At 34.4% G+C, this 22,580-nt stretch overlaps 1 protein-coding gene across 1 annotated transcript in view; it reads left to right on the top strand.

Moving 5' to 3' along the window:
- The first annotated feature begins 472 nt into the window (after positions 1–472).
- LOC145277776 (kinesin-like protein KIF14) overlaps positions 473–22,580 on the top strand; it is a 122,648-nt gene continuing 100,540 nt past the window's right edge. Inside the window, exons 1-4 of the mRNA XM_080129528.1 lie at positions 473–874; positions 10,581–10,835; positions 11,433–11,523; positions 18,825–18,923. Coding sequence (XP_079985654.1) covers positions 579–874; positions 10,581–10,835; positions 11,433–11,523; positions 18,825–18,923 — 741 coding nt within the window. The 5' untranslated portion in view covers positions 473–578. The remainder of the gene's footprint in view (positions 875–10,580; positions 10,836–11,432; positions 11,524–18,824; positions 18,924–22,580) is intronic.

Consider the following 22,580-nt stretch of genomic DNA (forward strand, 5'->3'; position numbering starts at 1 on the left):
TTGCTTTGTGTCTACTTTCTTAGTTGTACAATCAATTAGCACTTTTACCTTTCGACCTCCTGCACCAAATGGCTGCCTCATATCTGGAAAAAATAAACTCAAACACATTTTCTTTGAGCATGCCTTTTATGAAGTCAATCCCCAAAATACTGAAGCAGTTTATCATATAAAAATCATTTTATTTTATATATTTAATATTTTTTTAGAGATGGGGGAGAGGAGAACTTATGATATATAAAATTAAGTGATTTTTAATATCATAAGTTTTCCTCTCCCCCATCTCTAAAAAAATATTAAAAATGCAAAAAATAAAAAATATGATCTGATGGGTTTGGTGCAGGATGACATAACGTTCTTCATAAAATCTCGAAAAACGTCGGAGCTTTCTGCTAGTTAGTTTTAAAAATAATAAAGTTCGAACGAGTTATCTCCCATTGTTACTTGATTTTCATTGGATAATTTTTCAAATCGCGAATTATTTAAAATACGGAAAACAATTTTGTTTTTCCCTGCGTGTTCGTCTTAAATTGTTGAACCCATTTCATTCCCTATAATTTATATAATTGTGATTGTCAAAAATGTCATTTATAAAAAGTGATGGAATCAGTTCACTTCAAAATACTCCTGTTAGGAGAAATACCACAGAAAGTAATTTAAGCCACTGTTCTCGTATATTGGCACCCCCAGAGAACTCTAATTTAACTCGCCGTTTCACTTCGGATGCTGTCAATCCCGGAACTCCCGAGTGTTTCTCTGTGATTCAGTTACCTGTTTCTAGTGGTCCTGGCTCCCCTTATGTAAAGAATGTCTATGGCGATGAGGGTGACCAGAGCAGCCTCACCGTTGCCGTTCGTGTGCGCCCTTTTAACCAACGGTGAGTATCAGACCATCTTTTTTATTTACTTTTGCACACACACACACACACACACACACACATTCGACTTCTTGTCAAACTGTTAGACTTGTTTTCGTCTAGTGTGTTTCTGGGTTTGTTTTACAATCTACAGAGATACGAAAAAGTGGCCAAAAAACAAAAAAAAACAAAATTATAACAAATAAATGTTATCAAAGGCAAGACAAGTTCCTCTTCCACTAATATAGAAATGATTTTAGTGGCTTTACTCGCTTTAAAACGTTTATTCGGTTCGAAAAATATAGTGTCGATCGTGAGGTGAGAACAAGAAAAATGGCCGCGAATTGACGTCTGAATATTTGAAGTCTTTAAAATGACCTGAAAATAAAATAAAATACAGTAAGAGACCCACCCAATATGTTAGGGCAACGTATATTGGGTGAGTAGGTGGTCTCTCTCTAACAGTATTTTTTAATATTTTTTTTAATTTTTAAGTCATTATCAAAACTTTAAATATTTAGGTGTCAACTGTCGGCCATTTTTCTTGTTCTCACCTAACGCTCAACACTATGTTCTTCGAGCCGAATAAACGTTAAAGTGAGTAAAACCACTAAAAACTTTTTCAGTAGGTAGAAGAGTAAGTGACTCTTAACTTGCCTTTGATAACACCCATTGCACAACAAAATGCTGATAGAAATCCATCCAAAAAATATCAGTGATATTTATTATATTTCTACGATTATATTGTTATTTTCGAGTTTTGAACTATTCTCGAGATTTCAAAGGTGACAGCTTCATATCCGCCATCTTTGTTATTGACTTTTTTTTTTAAATTTAAGCGCGCGACAGTGTCGCGCCGCGACACTACTTGCATTTAAAACTTAAACGCTTTTAAATCAGTTACAGCACCAAAAACTTATCCAGGTATGTAGAAGAGTAACTTATATTGCCTTTGGTAACAATTAATTGTCATATTTGTTTTTTGTTACTTTTTCAGTTTGTTGTTTATAATAATAAATACTCAAACTTTGTATTTTTGCTGTGAAATTATAAGCACGTTTGTTCGCGCGTGTGACTTTTTATCTAATCACGTTCGACTTAATTAATTATTCGTTTCTTTTTTGCGTCGAGAGAAGAAGCCCTGAAAAGGATTTAACTGCACCTAGCTTCTTCCTTTTTTTTTTTTTTTTTTTTTGACATCCATTTAGTCATTCATTCATAAATCGTTTACAATTTTAAAATAAGTGTTAGATTCATTTATATTAAAATCAGCCTAGTTAAAAAAAAAAAAAAAAAAATTATAAAGTGTGATAATTAAAAAAAAAAAAAAACTAATCCAAAACACTGTCTACAAAACAATAACAAAAAACATAAATCGTTAAATGGCGAGTCTGACAGTATTTTTAATTTTAAATGAAAAGTTATGTAATGGTCATTGATTGAAACAAAGGAAACTAAAAACATTTTTTAAAGCTATATTTTTAACGTTCTAGCGAAATAAATAGAAGATACTTTTGATTAACGCCTACGGGTATAAAATCCATTGAACGTAATTTCTGTTTACTTCCGTAAGTTTTCCCCGCTCCATATATATCCTCAGATTTTATAAAGTACTTCTGCAATTTACAAATTATGCTAAAATAATAACGCTATTATTTAGATAGTATCTAATTTTTAATCTGAGAAGAGGGCTAAATATTCCGTACTTTCACTTTACAATTTAATAAATAAAAGATACCGCAAAAATTGGATTTAAATTGAAAATCCGATCTAAAAAATACTGAAGGAGTACCAAAATCGGTATGTATATACTTTGAACACTCATTTTTAAAATAAGGACTGGAATAGGTTTTCGAGTATGCTGAAAACGAATATCACATGTAAATTTTGTGCAGCAAGTAGTTTTCTGGATATTAAGACCTTTATTATTCAATGTAGTGTAACCCCCCTCATGTTTTCCACTGGTGGCCATGGTTTTCCTAACTGAAAAGTACTAACGCGCATGCGTGTCACAAAACGCCCTTTCCCTCCCCATGTTAAGAATGGTGGACACCATTGACATTTATTAAGTAATACATTGAATTTTTTTTTAATATCCAGAAAATTACTTGTCGGCACAAATTTTAAATGTGATATTTGTTTTCAGCATACTCGAAAATAGTCATCATTTTAAATGTGAGTGTTAAGGTAGAAAGAAAGTAAAAATTTATGCCCCCCCCCCGTCAAATCAATTTTGTATTACGTAATATCATGGAAAAAGACTTGATACTTTTTTTTTCGTCTTGAGTGATAAAAAAAAAATTAATATAAAAAAAACAGTAAACAATTGATTGATTATTCTAGTATGTTTACATATTTCGGTGCTTGTCCAGAATCCCCCCCCCCCATATTAAAACACAAAAATAAAGTAAAATCTGTATGATGTATGTACTTGTCATGAAATGTGAAAATTTCTTCCACGGAGGTAAAAGACTTCTAAAGACACGAAACTCGCAAGCTAGAAACACTTTCCTTTGAATATTTTTTATTCTTTATTAAACTCAGTGTTGCAGAAAACATTCCGTTTAAAGCATGCTTCAGAGCTGGTAGTTGGCCTTCTAGTAATCCTTCCTGATTGAGGCAGGCCAAGAATTAAGTAGATTCGCAATGTAATCGATCGCCACAAAGTGGAGAGTTCAAATAAGAGTTCATAGAAGTTTTCCAAACTAGGAAACAATTGAAAGGTCCCATTTAAAGATATTGCCACAGAAGTCATGAGTTCCTTAGAATGCTTCTGTATAGAGAAGCCGCAAAAATCCTCCCCTTCGATTCTCATAGACAAGACAAGGTACATCTTATTCGGACAATATCAAACTGGAAAGTTCCATTAGTCAGCACAATATACCGGAAGTGTTTCCAAGTATGCAAATGTGACTAACAAAATTGTTAATATAGATTAGGAATAGGATAGATTATGGAGACATGTTGGCATTGATACACTGTGCTTCAGATTCTGGTCATTAACAACTAATTTTATAAACCAGTCAGAGAAAGTATTTAATGGTTGTGAGGAGCTTGCTGGATATTCCATTACTAGTAACTTTGTAAAGCAACCGTTTGTGTTAGACCTTATCAAATACCTGCGATATGTTGAGAACTCTTTCTCTAGAGACAAAATGTCACAAAGGATTCCATGATTCTATTTGATATTACAGTTATTACATTAGCAGTTTATCTTACTGGACGAAATCTTTATTGCTTCTCACTAAGATTATTTTTTTCTTAGTGTTTACTAATTTCTTGATATATTACAGATGCAAGCAACTTATTCATGATGCATAGGAGGTTGATAGATCTGTATTGAGGTACTAAGCACTAGCATTTTTAAATACAAACCAACACATTTTTCCAAACAGATGAAAAGCATTCCACCTTTAAACAATGGTTGTTACAATTTTGTTAGGATGGGAGATACTTATGGCAGCAACTTAAGCACAATGAGTGAAATGTCGTCGGGATCAGCTGCCTTGCTCGCATTAAGGTTCCAGATAAACTTAAAAATGTGACTGATATATGTATATATCGTTAAGGGTATTTGCAGCCATAGGAGGAAAATTATGGAAGTTGGTGGCTCTGATTACAATGAGTGGAATTTGTAGAAAAATATTTTGCCAAAAGTTTGGCTTCATCAGATGTTGATGAAATTGTGGCGTGTTTCTGGTTTAGGTAAGATCTTTTTTGGATTACAATAGCGTCTTTCGGTTTGTCAAGAACTGCACCAACATTTAATTTGAATCTGGTATAAGTGTTTTGTTTTAGCAAAGGAATTAATATGTAAGATAGGTATGGAATATGCATATGAAAATAGAAATGAAATGAAACCTTGAGAGAATAGAAGCGTCATTCTACCGGCTCGGAAATAATATCACTCCTGACACAATCTTCTACCCATATAAGAGTTAAATGCATCCTAAGATAGAGTATTGTTGCCACATCTGGGTAGTATCTACTGTGGCCTGGTCCCTGGCCTTAGTAAAGGCCATTTTAGGTGACGGTAACATCTTTGGGTTTTACTAAGAACCGCACCAACATTTAATATGAATTGAAATTGCTTCTTTACTGCATCCCCTCTCTCACATATGTGATGTTGCTAGTTTCTGTCTTTTTTATAAATTTTACTGTGACGGAATGTCTGATCTATTTCCTATTTCCTTTGTTCCAGCTTGTTTGACTCGTTGGTCTAGTGGTCTCCATCAACTCAGTTTTGATATCTCGTAATACAGCTTCTTAATTCAGTAGATTCTTTCTTAAAACTGCAAACTGACTGTTTTCCTCCTACCTACAGTGTTAGTCTTTTCAAGACTAAGGTCAATAGGCATCTTCTGTCTTTATGATAATCATCTTTTGTTCTTGTTATTGTAGAGCTGGGTGTATATAATTGAATGACCAGTTATGTGTACGTGTTGTCTATATAATGTATATATGCATGTGTCTCTGAACATGCGTAACGTAACGTGATTGTCGCTAGTGTTCACGATCGTTTTATGTAATGTTTGTATGTGTGTATATATCTATAACAGTGTCTCTGTGATCATCTAGTGTGTGTGTGCACATGTATTTATAAGTGTTTATAAATAAATACAAACAATAATAATCTACAAACAGACAATCTTCACAACAAACGGACGAATAACAGTTCTGTGAATAACATCTGGACTATAGGGGAAACATACCTTGTAGTGTTGGGACGATTCCTAAATTTTTTCCGATTTCGATTCCAGGAAAATGTTGATTACCGATTCCGATACCAAGTACGATTCCAATTCCTGTGGAATTGTTGTTTTGAAATATACCATTATATAATCGAAAGTTTTTGTGTAGCAAAAAAATTTGGTACAGCAAAAAAGTGAAAATACAATTAAGGGAATTTCGAAAACGATTTGATTTTTTTCGTAAAATTTCTTTCATTGAAGATAAAAGTCAAAACAAATATTTTAACCATGAATTAAACATGCACCATGAAATTAATAACAATCAATTTCAGGAGTTATTTTATATATTAAAAAATATAAATAAAAAGTAAGTCATGATTAATTCAACAAAAATGCAATAACATCAAATTTCAAGAGGAATAACATGTTTTGTTTATCTTTTGATATTCATTTTTTGTTTTATTTTCTCTTTATCTTCGATAACTCTTTAAAATGAAACATTTTTTTTTGCAGCTTCAATCGCTAACTGATTTTTATTCCACTTTGTATGAGGGGCGTGCAATAAGTAATGCCCCTGACCCACTTCCCATAGCAGTAGAGCAACGAAACTTGGCACAGTTATTAGTCTTTCTCTACATAGGAACCACCCAGAGTTATGCATTTCTCCCATCATGCAGCTCTGGAGACCGTTTTTGTAGATCACCCCAGGTTGGTCCTCCAACCACGACGTGACTTCAGAAATCAAGGCTGCATCATCTGGGAAACGCTTTCCTTTCAAAAACAACTTTTATGGCTAGGAAGAGGTGAAAGTCAGAGGGTGCAAGGTCAGGAGAGTAGGGAGGATAGGGAAGGATTTCATAACCACACACCCATGCTTCTGATCTGGCGAGTTGTGGACCGGAGCGTTGTCCTGCAGGAGGAGAGTACCTTTGCTGATCTTGCCCCGCCTCTTGATTTTGATAGCTTCCCTTAATGTCCTCAAAAGTGAAGCATAATAAGCTCCTGTAATTGTGGTACCCTTTGCCAGGAAATCGGTCATCACTACTCCGTCCTGGTCCCAGAAGACTGTGAGCATAACCTTGCCAGCGGAGGGCTGCACCCTTGCCTTCTTTGGAGGTGGTGAGTCCAAGTGCTTCCACTGCATTGACTGGGCTTTAGTCTCTGGATCATAATGATGGACCCAGGTTTCATCCTGTGTAATCAGTCTTTTGAAAAACTTTAATTCATCTTCTTGGCACATCTCCAAATTTATTCCTCGAGCACTCAACGCCGTTCTCGCTTCTGAAATGGTGTGAGCAACCTGGGAATCCATCTGACAGACACCTTATGCATATGCAAATGGTCATGAATGACAGTTTCCACAGACCCTGTACTAATCTTGACATCTTGGGCTATTTGGCAAATAGTAATGTGCTGATTTTCCAAAATGTCAGCCTCAACTTGACGGACAGATGCCTCATCAATGGCAGAAGGGGGCAACTAGGACTGGGAGCTGTTTCCACAGACTTTCGACCATGTTTGAATTCACGATGCCAGCGTTTTACAAGGCCATATGATGGGGCATTATCACCATAAGTTTCTTTCATTTCATCAAAAGTTTCCTGTGGTGTGCGTCCTTTCAAATACAAAAACCGGATCACTGCTCGACATTCAACAGGCTCCATTTCACGCATGACTCAGTTCAAACACCTGTAAAACAGAAACCACAATTAGTTCAGTGCTGTAATTTGCCACATAACCCGTAGAGATATAAATCATTGCACATGCAAAATTTCAGCTAGATCAGACAACTGGAAGTGGATCAGGGGCATTACTTATTGCACACCCCTTGTAGAATATTCTTATTTCTAAATGAAATTTAAAAATAACTGAATTTTTTAAATTTTTACCCTTTTATATTCAATTGTCTCAAATTATTCCTATTTATTTATTTGACATTTAAAAAAATATTTTTAACAATAATAGTGTTATTTTTTAAATCTAAATAAATTAGTTTATTTCTATATTTATTTTTATTATATAGTCATATATTTATCATCCTTTAATCATTTATTCTTATTTAATGTCTTAATTTACCTCTTTATTTCTATATAAAAAGTACATTTTTGGTAATTGTTTATTTCTATTGTTAAATAAAAGTCATTTATTGAACTTTCGAAATCGCCTCTGCCTTAATGCTGTTTATGACAACCTTTTTATTTTTTGGTAGGGGTTGGGAAACATTTACTTATGCTCACATCATGACTGTGATACCAGGCATTGGTGAATGTCGACCAAGCAGCAGATTTGCCATTTAGTTGCACAAATAGCCTCGAATTTTATTATCACAAAAAGGAACGCGTTGGGTCGACACCGGTATATAGCGCGTAATATAATCTACGTTATTAAATAAATAAAAATAGAAATAATGAAAGATAAAGTTTTAAAATGATTATTAAATATGTTTTATTTTATAATTTAAAATTTTATTTTATCATTTAAAAGATTGAACAATACAGATATGTTGGTTAACAAATAAAAGAAAAAGAAATAATGCAAGATGAAGTTTAAAACTTCATCTGTCATTATTTTTTTTATTATTATTATTATTATTTGTTAACCAACGTGATTAAATTAAATTTTAATCATCAGATTACATTTCCAATAATCACGTAAATATAAACAAACACTTGTTTACATGAGGCACTATATACCGGTGCCAACCCAACATGCCCCTTTTTGTGATAATAGTTTGAGGCTATTTGTACAACTAAACGGCAAATCTGCCAACCAAGCCCCTAGTTGAACGGCACTGAGTGACTAGTCAGTTTGTAAAGTTAGGGTTCAAAGGATTAAAAAAAATAAAGTTAAACTTTTTTCCTTTTTTAATAAATTTTTCACATTTTTTTTTTGTCTTTGTGCAAAGAAGTTCCGAAAGGAATGTTTAATTGCTTCATTCACAGAATATTTTAATGAAATGTAAATTTCTAAAAGAAAAGAAAATTAACTTCACTTACCGCATTTATTTAACAGATAGCCAAATGATTGTTTCCTTTTGTAGTTTTTGAAAGACCTTAAGCGGAACCGCCAGTCAGCATAATATGTAGTTCTAACGTTTTTGTTTTTTGGATACTTCAAAAAAGCCGACCGACTGTCAAAGTTTTGTGAACTGATACCATGTGATCAGTTTCACTTTAGTTTTAGAAATATTTCCTGAAACAGCCTTTGTTCAGAAAATAGAAAGTACATATATTGTTCTATTATACCTTTTATTGTTTAAGTAATTTTACTTTGCTTGTTTTATGTTTTAAAAAAATATAAAGGTTGACAAGACATTTTTCATTTACTAATGAGATTTTTCATTCATTTACTAATGGAAGAGTGTCGGTAAAAAAAAAAAAAACTTGCCAAAAGATAAGCCCCCCCCCCTTTTTTTTTAGTCACCAGTTGGAAAAACCACTGAATTTTAACATGATTTAGTCGCAATGAAAGCACTGTAAAATCTTTTCTTAAGGGTTAAGTATTCATCAACTTTTTCATGGACTTGATGTAGTGAGGTTGTTTTATACACAAATAAACTTCGCTCACAAATGAAAACAATGTTAGCTCGTGGCCCCTAAAGTTTCGCAACAGTGCAAACATAACTAATCATGGGCCTCGAAGTTTTGAAACAGACAACGCCTATGTATGTGACGGAATAAGAAAACCCATTAAGTAAATAAAGATTACCTTTAAAGTAGTTAATAAAATTCTTGTACATCATATTAAATATGTTATGAAAAGTTCTATGACGTTTTTATCATAAACTTTTGACGGCATTAATCTCACTTCAAACAAACAGTTCAACTTAAAATATAAGAGAATCATAATGAAAGAATTGTAAATCTAAGGTATTTTTTAACGATGCGATTCTAATTCCGCCCCCCCCCCCGAATACACGATTCTTATGATTACCGATTCCGATTAATCATCCCACCACTAATACCTTGTCCATACTTGGGTCTTGTTTGACGGATTTGCAAAAGCTGCAGTAAAGATTCCTGAGGAATGACATTTCAACTGTTATTCCTGCCCCTCCCTCCACATATCTGAAGTTGCATGATCTCACATCTTGCAATGTGTCCGCTCTTCACTCAATCAACATTTCTGACGAACCAGTCTGTTCAATTTGACTGCCGAACCTTAACCCTCTATGTGTATATCAATTCTATCTTTTTTTTTTTTTTTTTTAACTCTCTGACTACATGAATAATAATAAATATCTATGTAGCACAAAAAGAACAATCACCTCCTCTTTGTCACATAATTTTGCTTATGTTAGTTCTGAAAACTAAAATTCCTAACTGTTTGTTAACATTCTAAAGTTATTGTAAAATATTTAACATAAATATTTTATTATTCTATTAACTGACAATAGCCATCAACCAGGCTACCCAGCATTTTCTGGGAACCAGCAGTATAGCACTGTTAGGTCCTTACATCCAGTGCCGTATGATTTACTGTTTTCTCTTCTTCATAAATAAAACATGATATTTATTGTGTTTTTCTAATCCTCTGTGTTTGTCATTCTTTTGCTATTGCTTTTACCTCTTTGTCTTGTGTCTACATTCTTAGTTGTACGATCAAATGGTACCTACACCTTTCGACCCCCTGCAATACCTCATTGTAATCTAGCTTTCTATTCCAATAGTTTCTTTCCAAGAACTGCAAGCTTATGGAACTCTCTTCCTGCTGACTGTTTCCCTTCTACCTATAGCCTTGATTTTTTTCAAGACTAAGGCCAATAGGCATCTATCTTTATAATAATAATCTTGTGTTCTGGTTAGCTCCTTACATCAAGTGGTTTCACGCCTTGTCTCAAGTTATTTCCATAAAAAAAATTATTTGAACTCTTGTTGAATGAAAGACAGACTTATGAAAATGTTATATTTGTTTTCCTATTTTATCAACAGGTATATAAATGTGTTTTATGTGTATTATATGAAGTATTTAAATGGTGAAAGGTTTGTGGATGTTATTCTCTGCAAATGACATTTTTTCTTTTTTTCTTTTGTCAGAGAACTTGCCCATCCCGACTTGTGCTGTATTATTTCCATGAAGGATAAAGAAACGACTGTGAAAACCAGTTCAAATAACCAATATAAATACACGTATGATTTTTCATTCTGGTCATTCGACAAAGATGATGTTCAATTTGCCAGTCAAGAACACGTCTACAAATCACTTGCTCAGCCTTTGTTAGTGAAAGCTTTTCAAGGTTACAATACGAGTTTGTTTGCTTACGGACAAACGGGCAGTGGAAAGAGTTACAGGTTGGTAAACATTTCTTCATTCTTTCTCTTTGTGGTTTAAAATATAAAGGCATTAATTTGCATGTGAGAGAGATGGCTGCATTAAGAAGGATGAACTGTGGCGGACAGTGAGTCGAGTGTTTGGGAGTGAAGAGAACACCTTGAAGTTAAGAGTTGGTATTACTGGGGATAAAGTTACAAGACTCAGCATTCCTATTCCGTCGTGGTTAACTACCTGAAGAAGGCCAGAGGATGAGTTGACCGAAACGTTGTGAAACAACTGTAAAGATAAGGATAACAGTCCACAAAAAAATGAATACATAGTAAACCTTGTTTGGGATTGTCTGATGGTATTGTAGGTGTTATATCACTGGTTGATAAATCACCATTTGTTATTGGCTGGATCTTTCCAACAAGTTGGTTCAATGCTATGACCATGATATATGTATAAACAGTCTGTTTTGAAAGAAGTCGATCAACAACAGTACTAATATTTAAAAGGGACATAAGTCTCAATGTTTCAGAATAAGAAATACAATTTTGTATAAGGCAAACACCATTTTTATATCATAATAAGATATGAGTTAATGTATGCAACTATTGTGTGTATCATTGCAGCATCATGGGTTATGGCAAGGAAGAAGGCATCGTGCCAAGATTCAGCAGAGAACTATTTGAAAGAATCAAAATAACTTCAGAAAAATATGCGGTTTGTATAATTCTTCATTTATTCTGATTTTTTTTTTTACCAGTTCAGCTTGCATTCCTTTCTCTTTCAAATGTAATTGATATAGTTTGCTCTGGTTTTGTTAATTCCAGTTGTAAAGCAATATCTACTGGGTATGTCAATAGAAACTGGAAAACCTATGAGGACCTAAAGAGAGCAATAATACATATGGAAAAATTGAACAGTATATTTCCTGTTGAAATGAGGGTTTATTGTAAACTAGCAGGCTATCCGGCTTCGCCCGGTTGTAAAATATGCATAACTATTATATTTTAATTAATACAGAAACTTTCACATGTGCATGCGAGTATTATGCTTTTTCTAAACAGTTCATTTCTTGTAAATCAAAAAATAAAACTAAAGACAATGAGTCAAGTATGATAACCATTAGGCCAGCTTGCCACGTTCTTTAAAGTGTTTTCAAACCTACTTATTCTTAACATAAGGAATCTGTCATGTGAATCATCCACGCATGTGCATTCGTGAAACAGTTGACAAACAGATAAAAATCCAATGACCCCCCCCCCCCATATCAATTTTTCAATTTTGGCCTCTTAGCAGCCCTTTTTTCTGAATGAAAACCAATTAAAATGTCTGAATACCCTATATACCAAATTTCAAGTCTCTAGATCCAAAATTTGTTGTGTATATAGGTTGAGAAGCGTTCTCACACACACACACACACACACACATTCTCACTTTTCTAGATAGGTAAAATTACAAGATTCTAAAACTACTCACTAGAATATAACAATTTGGTGTTTGCTTGCATTGATGATCTTTTTAAATCAACGCATTTCAGGTGAAAACATTTTGTACTTGGTGAACAGTAGTCTGAGATGTCGGAAAATTTTCTGTCTCTGTTTGTCCTTGTGGCCATGTCACTAGTAAGGGTGCTGGAGGTAAACGTTTTGTCTGGGCTGACGTTATCCGCCTGATAGTCAGAGACCCGAACCTTGGATTAACCATTAAGGAGGCTGTCCTATCAGCAGGCACAAAGTACTGGGACTGCTGTATTGCCATTTGGTGAGTGGATCTAGACCATGCAGTAGTCTCTGGTGGGGCCTCTCGATGCCATACTAGTGGGTAATTGTTACGGCTTTACCTTTTCCTGTGCTACAAAAAAAAAAAAATTTTCCTGTCTTTTTCTCTCTTACTTTCCCTCTCTGTACTGCTCTAACCAGGTATGCCGACCTATTCCACAAATCCCAAAATCTCAACATAAAATATCTCCAGAATAAAAACTCGAATAAGCCTAGAACCCCATCTTCCAACGTAGACTCCTACTACCAGGTCTCCTTCTCCAACATCAGGGGTCTACGTTCCAACCTTCCAGAGGTTGAAACCCAATTACAGGAGAGGAAACTGAACATATTATTTCTAAGGGAAACTGGAATAGGGCCGACCACTTCCCTAGATGAGTTCATAATTAACGAATACTCTAACTTAACAGCTAAATCTGATTCCCAAGATTGCCATGGGCATGGAATATGTGCCTACATTAAGGATGGCTTCCCGTGTGGCAGGGATATCTCTAGAGAAGATCCTAAGTTACCCTATATGTGCTTCAGGGTTGCACTTGCTAACACCACTGCATTTATATTTGCCCTCTATCGGCCCCACAACAGCGGAGTTACTATCTTTAAGAGCATATCTGAGAAAATAGGCCACATACTGTCTGCACATCCCTCGGCTAACATCCACATCTGTGGTGACTTCAACGTCCATAACGTGGAATGGCTGACCCATTCAAATAAGACAGACGATGAGGGGAGGTTTTGTCATGATTTTGCCATTGCTTATGACCTCACTCAGATTGTTCGCGAACCCACCCGTGTTCCCGATACACCCGGTCAATATGCAAGCCTCCTAGACCTTTTTCTCTCAACTTCCCCTGAGCTATGTTCATGTTCCATTCATTCTCCTCTAGGATCCTCTGACCACTCTGTCGTATCAGTTAAGATAAAAACGAAATGTAATAAGTCCCCAGACGTACCCCTCCACCGTACTGTATACTGATACTCTATGACTGACTGGAGTAGCTTCCATATATTCATATCTGATTTACCTCTGCACTCCATGTTTAAAAAGGAAGTGTCTTCTATAGTATCAGATCTGACTGAATGGTTAATTGTAGGCATAGACCAATTCATACCATCTAAAAAATTCCAACAAAAACCTAACAGCCAGCCATGGTTCTCCCCAGAATGTACTGCTGCTATCGCGCACAGAAATCACTTTTTCCATAGCTACCAACGTAATAGATGCACTGAGACTAAAGCTGCTTTCAGGACTGCCAGCAACCACTGTAAAAGAGTAATAAAAAATGCAAGAGAGCTATATGCCCAGTCTGTTAAATCCAAGGTAGCTGATCAGCGGCTTGGTTCCCACCAGTTTTGGCAAATAACAAATAGGATCCTGAACAGAAGTGTGCGTTCTATCCCAACCATTATCACTGGACCAGAGGTCATCTAGTCAGCGTCAGACAAGGCTAAACTATTTGCAAAAAACTTTGCAGCTAATTCTACCCTATGCGACGAAGGCCATCAACTCCCCATATTTCCTCCTATAACACAGAACAAGCTAGGTAACATACAAATATCCGTGCATGAGGTCGCCAAGCTAATCAAGAACCTTGATTCCAGTAAAGCAACTGGCCCTGATGGCATCCCAATTATAGTGTTAAAAAAGCTTCAACCAGAACTTGCTCCCATACTTACGAAACTATTTAAGCGCTGCCTTAAGGAGAAGTGCTTTCCGACTCCCTGGAAGACCTCATCAGTTTACCCTGTATTTAAGAATTCAGGTGATAAGTCATCTCCCTCTCAGTACAGACCAATAAGTCTCCTGTGTTATGAGTAAGTTGCTGGAATCCATATTAAATAGAGAAATAGTCAACCACCTCAGCAGAAACAACCTTCTTAGTGACACACAATATGGTTTCCGCTCTGCAATATCTACCGCAGATGTGTTGACGGTTATATCTCACAGGATTAGTGAATCTCTTGACAAAGGCTTCCTTTCTAGGGCAATTGCTCTTGACATATCAAAGGCCTTCGACAAGGTATGGCATAAGGGTCTACTTCACAAGATTTCCAGCTACGGTATAACTGGAAATGTTTTCTCAATCATTAAATCATTTCTCTCCGATAGGCTCATAAGAGTAGTGGTCGATGGACAAAAATTGGAGGCCTGCAATATAAATGCTGGAGTCCCTCAGGGGTCAATCCTGGGCCCAACTCTCTTCCTGATCTACATCAATGACCTCCCTAAACACATACTTAAATTATTCGTTGACATCTATGCTGATGACACGACCATCTACGGCAACACATCAAAGGCTGTAAATGACAAAGTTCTCTCTGATTCTCTCTCCTCTGATCTCGAGCGCATGGTTCAGTGGGGGAAGACGTGGCTGGTTACCTTTAATGCATCCAAAACCAAACTCCTATCCTTACATCATCAACGCTCTGATCCCCATCTGGCATCAATTGGGATGGATGGCTCTCGTCTGGGTGAGGCCCCGTGTTTTGACAAGCTTCTGGGTTTGACTTTTACTCCTGATCTGAAATGGAACACGTACATCAAGTCTGTTGCCAAGGTCGCTGGAAAGATGGTGGGATCCTTCTACCGCTCCAGAAGATATCTCACTACTGATGCAATTCTCTATCTATATAAAAGCCAAGTACGTCCAAGAATGGAATACTGTTGCCATATCTGGGCAGGAGCTGCTAAAAACAGCCTATCCTGCCTTGACAGAGTACAAAATAGACTTCGTGGCTTAGTGGGGGATGCCCTTTTCTCTACCCTGCAACCTCTCTCCCACAGAAGAGACGTTGCAAGCCTATCCTTGTTTTATCGTTATTTCCATTGCAGGTGCTCGTCTGAACTCCAATCTCTGGTCTCCTCTCGCCAATCTTTCACGAAAAACACCCGTCTAGCTGAATCCACTGTGAAAAATTTCCCCCACTCTTTATCTGTGCCTAAATCAAAACGCGGATTCCATGAACAAAGCTTCTTTCTTAGAACTACACACCTGTGGAATTCTGTTCCGTCTGCCTGCTTCCCACCGGAATACAACTTGATTGTCTTCAAGTCCAACGTTAACAAATTCCTAATGAACAGCCTCCTTAAGTAAACACTTCATCAAATGTCCACACTAACGTAATGTACTTGCAATAACCCTTATCCCTGAGTGCCTTCCGGGCCTTGATAAGTGGTGATCACTGTGTAAAAAAAAAAAAAATGTGTTTGAACTTTATTTCCTTGCATTTATAACTTGAAAACAGATATATACCCTAATAACGACATATATTCTAAAACTACATTTTTCTAATAAACCCAAATTACTATATTACTATAGTTCATTTTAATTAATGTGAGGACAATAATAATAATAGCATAGAATCTGTATTTGTGCTGAACATCCATAAAAAGGAATATAATTTTTAATCAAATATGTATTGAAATATAGGCAGAAGTTTTGCCTCTGTAGTTTAGCCCCAGATTAATTTATAAAAAAAAATGAATGGAAAGGAATTATTTCTTAAATAAGCAAGTTATAGGAATATTGCATCACACTTTTACATGTGGAGCATTATGAATTGTTGTGTTCAAATAATTACATTTAAATAAGAATTGACTACAGCAGAAGCAACATCTGATGATTTTATTCCTGTAAGAAATCTGGCATAATTTTGGATCTGTAGAGTGCATCATAACTTTAAAATTCTATCAGCTGTTTTATTTTTTAATTTAAAACAGTTGATCATGCTTTAAATGATGCTTAAATAAATATATTTTGGCTTTCGAAATATAATTTTTGTATTCTAATTGTGAACTTTTGGTTATAGTCAGCTAACATACTTCCTAACTTCCAGTGTACCGCTACCAGAAACAGTGACAGGGCAAATCAGTTCCTTCACTTTTATTGTTCTTCAGTATTTCTATTATCTACAAGTGATTTATTGAAATAAAATATAAGAAAAGGACATTATTGAAAAGTATTCAATAAAAATTAATAAAATTATACTGTTAAAATTACACAATTTTTTATTTGCACTTTTAATAACAAAATTTAAAAATAAGTTTTTATTTTATTTTAAATTTTATAAAATTTAAAAAATAAGTTTTTCATTTGAATTTATATAATAAATGTATGTTTATGAAAGTATAAAAATAAAATTATTGAAATCAAAACAACAAAATTTTAAACTTCATAAAAAAACATATCCCGTACATAATATTCCAAAAATAGTTCTAAAAAAATATTTTAAAATGTTTTCAATAATTCGTTAAAAAAAATTAAAACTAATTTTAATAATTCTTAATTAAAATAAGACCAAAAAACTTTTCAATGATTATTAAATAAAAAAGAAAGATTGGAAAAACATAATGAAAAAAAGAGTACATGCATAGGGGAGATGTAGGCGTTAGCGAAAAAAGTGAAGTAACTGGTTTGCTTTGTCATAGCTTTTAGTAGTGCTATGCCAGAAGTATGTGAGGGGGACTAACCAAACTTTTTTTTTTTTTTTTAAGAATTACACATAAATTCTTTAGTCTCAGAAGAATTTCCAATGGGTAGTTATTCTATACAAGTTCTGGAGATGACGAGTTCTCAGACATTTTTTCTGGACAGGTTCCAAACTTTATAATTTTGCAGCCAAAGAGCAAAAGATTCTTCTCATGTGAACATGAAGAAAACATATGCCAGGTTGCTAAAAAAAAAAGGTTTAATTTTTATGGAGCAACTCTTGTTTCTGATTGGTTGATAGCAGAACATGAACTAATTTGATTCGTCAGTTTCTAGTAGCAGCATTTATAAATAGAATCTCTCAACTGTGAGGGACCATACCCTCATTACTAGTGGGGATGAGTCTCTTTGCTGCTTCGGCAGCTTGGAGACTGGGTAGAAAGTACTCATCAAGGCTCCGTTCTTGACACTCAGCCTGACAGGTGTGGGGCCAGGAACTGGTCCAGTACCTGTTGGACTGAGGTGCACCGTCTGGGTACCACTCATGAGGTTCACCCTCCCAGGCTTTGCCACCCGGCTTTCAGGAGACAGGTTTATTGCTTGTTGCCCGAGGCGTCCGGACTAGGAAATGCCAACAGGGATACTCAGACAGTTTTTGTAAATGCAAGAGTGCCTCTCCTTTAAGGGAGTTTGCCTCCAGCCCACCCTCAGACCTTGTGTCACATGTTGTGTTGTGGGCACCAGTTAAATATCTACCCTCATTATTAGTAAAAAATATTGCAACATAAATATCTGAATTCTCTAATATATATCATCATTATCATCATCATAATCATGGCCTCTGTTCAGTTTTCAGAGCATGTACAGCACTTTGTATTCACAAATAGTCACCTATTTTATTATTGACTAGGCTCAATGTTGCTTAACTTTGATGATCAAACAGGAACTGGTGTGTAAGCGTGATTATGCTGTACATATTGAAATTTAAACCAATTAGAAAATTCTTTTTGACAAAAATCAATCAACTTGCAAACACCTTCAACATTTTTTCTGTATAAAAAACGCATTGCCTTTATTTAATAAAGCCAATTAAACATCTTACAGAAGTATTTGATAGTGAATATAGTCTTGTGATTTTTTTGTTTTTGTTTTGGGGATTTTTTTTTCTTACATTTCTTTTTGTTGTACATTTTTTTTGTCCTATATTTTTTTTTGTCTTACATTTTTTTTGTCCTATATATTTTTGTCCTATATATTTTTGTCCTATATATTTTTGTCCTATATATTTTTGTCCTATATATTTTTGTCCTATATATTTTTGTCCTATATATTTTTTGTCCTATATTTTTTTTTGTTTTATATTTTTTTTTGTTTTATATTTTTTTTTTGTCTTATATTTTGTTTTGTCTTATATTTTGTTTTGTCTTATATTTTGTTTTGTCTTATATTGTGTTTTGTCTTATATTTTTTTTTGTCTTACATTTTTTTTTGTCCTAGATTTTTTTTATTTATAGGTGCATACAAAATATTGTTTGTTGCATGTAGGGACAAAATAAACATTGGTTTGAAACAGATGTGAACAACTTTAATATCTTTGTGTATACTTTTTATTTGGAAACTGATTTAAAAATAATTTAAATTGTAAAAAATATGCAAACATTATATACACACACGCACATTTATATTTCACAGTATGTATACAACCTGCAGCCTCAAAATCAAATGCCAAAATCTCTCTTGCATGCTATTCAACAATTTTGGCACTATAAATAGATTTTAATTCTGTATAATTATGAAATTTTTATTTCAGGCGAAAAGCAGTGTGGAAATAAGTTTTTTTGAAATCTATAATGAAAAGATTCATGATCTACTTGAATCTAAAAAGGATAAACGAGCAAAAAAAACAGCCGTGAGTATTTATTTTCATCTTATGATTTAATTCTTAAGGGTTGCGTTGGTCAAACAAGATGGCAACCTGATATTGTGGTTATATAAAGACAGAAACCGAGTGAAACTGAAACGAAATACAAAAATAGCACACTCTTCAAAAAATGATATAGTGAAAAGGATACAAAATACAAACCAGTTTGTGTAACTTTAATTTTCACACTTCACAGAAAACAATAAACAATGCCTTATAGAATGCATCCAACATGTCTTGTAAATGATGTTTATGACTATGATTTCATGCAGACTGAAATGAAAAAAATGATACCAAGTGAAAGGGATACAAAATACAAACCAATATGTGTAACTTTACTTTGCATAAACTAATGCAAGAAACATTTTTATATTTCAATTAATGTTTTTTTGTATTTTTTTTCTTTTAATATTGAAAATAATTACACAACAATTTAATTTAGTTTATTGCTCATCATTAACAATTCAGTTTTTGGATGGCTTTGGATGGCATTTCTTTTTTCTTTCTTTTCAGTTTCACTTTGTCTTTGTTTTTACATAAACCCGATGTCAGGTGGTCATCTTGTTTGACCTATGTGATCTTTAAGGATTATTTTCTTTAAAACACATCTTTTCTATAATTTACAGAGGGAGTAATAATTAGTTTAATGGATCTCTAGTTCAAATCCAGTCGGAGCTATCGCATTCGTTTCTACTGTACTACCATTGAGAAAGGTATAAAAATCCCTCCCCAGCTATGTGTAAAATAGCAAATTTGGTCCAAGTTCTTGTTTCTCATAAATTATTACTTTTAAATCTACCAAAAAGAGTTCATATGCTATAAAACAAACTAAACTGACAAATTATTTAATTTATTTGTAAGAATTATTTACAATTAAATTGATCTACTTATTATTTATTCGCAATCCTTTCAGCAGATGTACTCTTCGGCCTTCTTCAAATATGTCTACCGTACTATAGCGCTTAGTGAATAAAAATGCTGGTCTCTAAATTACAAGAATTCTATCTGATGAACTGTCTATTCCTTTCGTGACCGAATAATGTGACAAGTGTAAGAAAGTGAGATTTGAAGAGTCAACGCCCTAGAGAAAAAGCACTCTGGCCTGCAAATAATACTTGAGCAGCTCTGTTGGCATTCACCAGTAGGGGCACCTCAGTTGATTAGCAATCACTAACCCCTTCTCAAAGAAAGAAGGTAGAACTGCTCAGGACCATAACATTACCTCAGTCAACAGAGAACAAGTTCTCTCAACAATGGTTGATATTCCGTTGATTTTTGGCGCTGAGAAAAAATCCTGGTTGTTGATCCCGAGTCCAATCCTTGCTTCAGTTCATTAATATTCAACAAATGCAAATATTGGGGTCCTGGATATGACCTTAAACTATATCTGATGGTGAGGCCCCAGCTTGCGGGTTTTTGGTAGTGTGGAGCCACCCTTTAATTGCCATTGCTCCCAGGTCCACTCTGACTCGAAGTGGTAGTACCTGTTAGGGTCCCAATTATGGGTTAAATAGAAACTGACTTGAAAAAAAAAAATATTCTATTAAAAATTTCTTCAAAATCACTGGATTCGGCATTAAATAACCTGAAAAGGGTTGATATGCCGTAAAACAAAAACAACCAAATAACAAATATGTTGGATATTCTTTTGTGATCATCTTATTGGCTTCATTCTCATCCCCACATGTGAACCATGATCTTTACCTTATTGATGAATTGATGACCAGAAACTATATATGATATTTGGTACTTGTGCATTTAACAAACCAGACGTAACTCGGCATTTGCTCGGCTTTGTCCCACGCATGACGCCAACAGCTCGGGTTTTGCTGTTGTCTGACGAAACATGGTCATCAGCCAATCAAAACGCTGCACACTTAGTTTCAACTCTACGCACGCGCATCGAGCAGCAGACAAGAATTCCGATATGGCCGTTCGAGATGGCGGTGACTAGGAATCTCCAACGCGAATGTGGGTTGCGGTCACGCCACACAATTGTGGACTGGAAGAATTTCCTGCGAGATATAATATGCCACGATTACGTTCTCAGGAATCCCCGGCAGATAGGAGGCCCCGTAGGCCATATGGTCGAAATCGACGAGTCTGTCTTCTTCAACCGCCAGAAACACAACGTCGGCAGACGTCTAACACCGACCCCACCAAAAAGGAGTTTTTTTTTATTTTTTAAACGTAGCAAATAGGAATGCCGAAACCCTCCTTCCACTAATAAGAAAATACATTCTGCCAGGGACCACACACGGTCATATCAGACTGTTGGAGCAAAGTGGGAGGAGAGGGGTATCATTATTTAACAGTGAACCACCACAGCCTTAATTTTGTAGATCCCGTAAAGTTTTGTTCCTTTCCTTTTTCTTACGATTTTTCTTTTTTTGTACGTAAATAGTTAAAAAGTTTCATAAAAACAATTACTCACTATTATTTGTTAAAAAAAAAAATTGATCCTACAAATATCATTTTTGTTGGTCATTTTACATAAATAGTTGAAAAAAAACGTTTCCTTAAAAAAAAAAAAATTTGTTTACAAGAAATATTTTATATGTATTTATTTTGCAAACAGAAAAAAAATTCAAACAATAATACTAATAATAAAAAAAAACATAAATGAACGGTAGGTTTTTGCTTTTTACTTATTTATTTTTGGATGTTTCTACATTTTACAATTTCATTTTACAGTTATTTTGTCGTAGCGTTGTTTTTATTTTATCGGCAACGCTCGGTTTTATCCGGCTGTTGATGTCATGCGTCGGACAAAGCCGAGCAAATGCTGAGTTATGTCTGGTTCGTTAAATGCACAAGTACCTAATATTTATAGCATTAATTTATTAATTCCATTTCACAACAATTACTGGTGTGCTAGTTGCTTTAAGTTCAAAGGGCTGGAACAGCATGTACATTTCTCCTTTCTTCTATTCCGAGGTATTGCCTCCATCATAACACCAAAATGAAGAAAAAGAAAAAAAAAAAATCATGGACTGGACTTCCTACCCTGAAGAGGCTATTTATTAGCGAAATATTGGACTTATAAGAAAAAAAAAAGTAAATAAAAAAAAAATGATTTTATCATTTTTATCTGACACTTCAAAGTTTTCAAATTTCTCATTTAAATTATATATATATATATATATATATATATATATATATATAGAAAGAAAATTAAAACTGTAAGTTGAACTTTACAATCAAAATTTATTGTTTGACTGAATACTCTAAAAAACAATTTACAACGTCCTTATTCCGTGGAGTTTCAAAGAAGGCTATTCTTGTTATTCTTCTCATCAGAGGACAAAGAAATCAGCAAATTCGATCAGCTGATTTCTTTGTCCTCTGATGAGGAAAATAACAAGAATAGCATTTTTTGAAACTCTGCGGAATAAAGACTTTGTAAATTGTTTTTTAGAGTATTCAGTCGAACAATAAATTTTGATTGTAAAGTTCAACTTGGTTCTAATTTTCTTTCTCTTATAAGCTCTCTTTATTGCGTATTGAACTTTTTTAATTCGGTTGGGATTAAATTTTTATATATATAAATACTGTTATTTATATTAGTTTGAAGTTTACCATTGCATATATCAGGTAAACATTACATCCTTTTGATTTCGTTAAAATATATATATATATATATTA

The sequence above is a fragment of the Euprymna scolopes genome, chromosome 1 (assembly GCF_053919585.1).
Source record: "Euprymna scolopes isolate OS-2025 chromosome 1, ASM5391958v1, whole genome shotgun sequence".
Lineage (NCBI taxonomy): Eukaryota > Metazoa > Mollusca > Cephalopoda > Sepiida > Sepiolidae > Euprymna > Euprymna scolopes.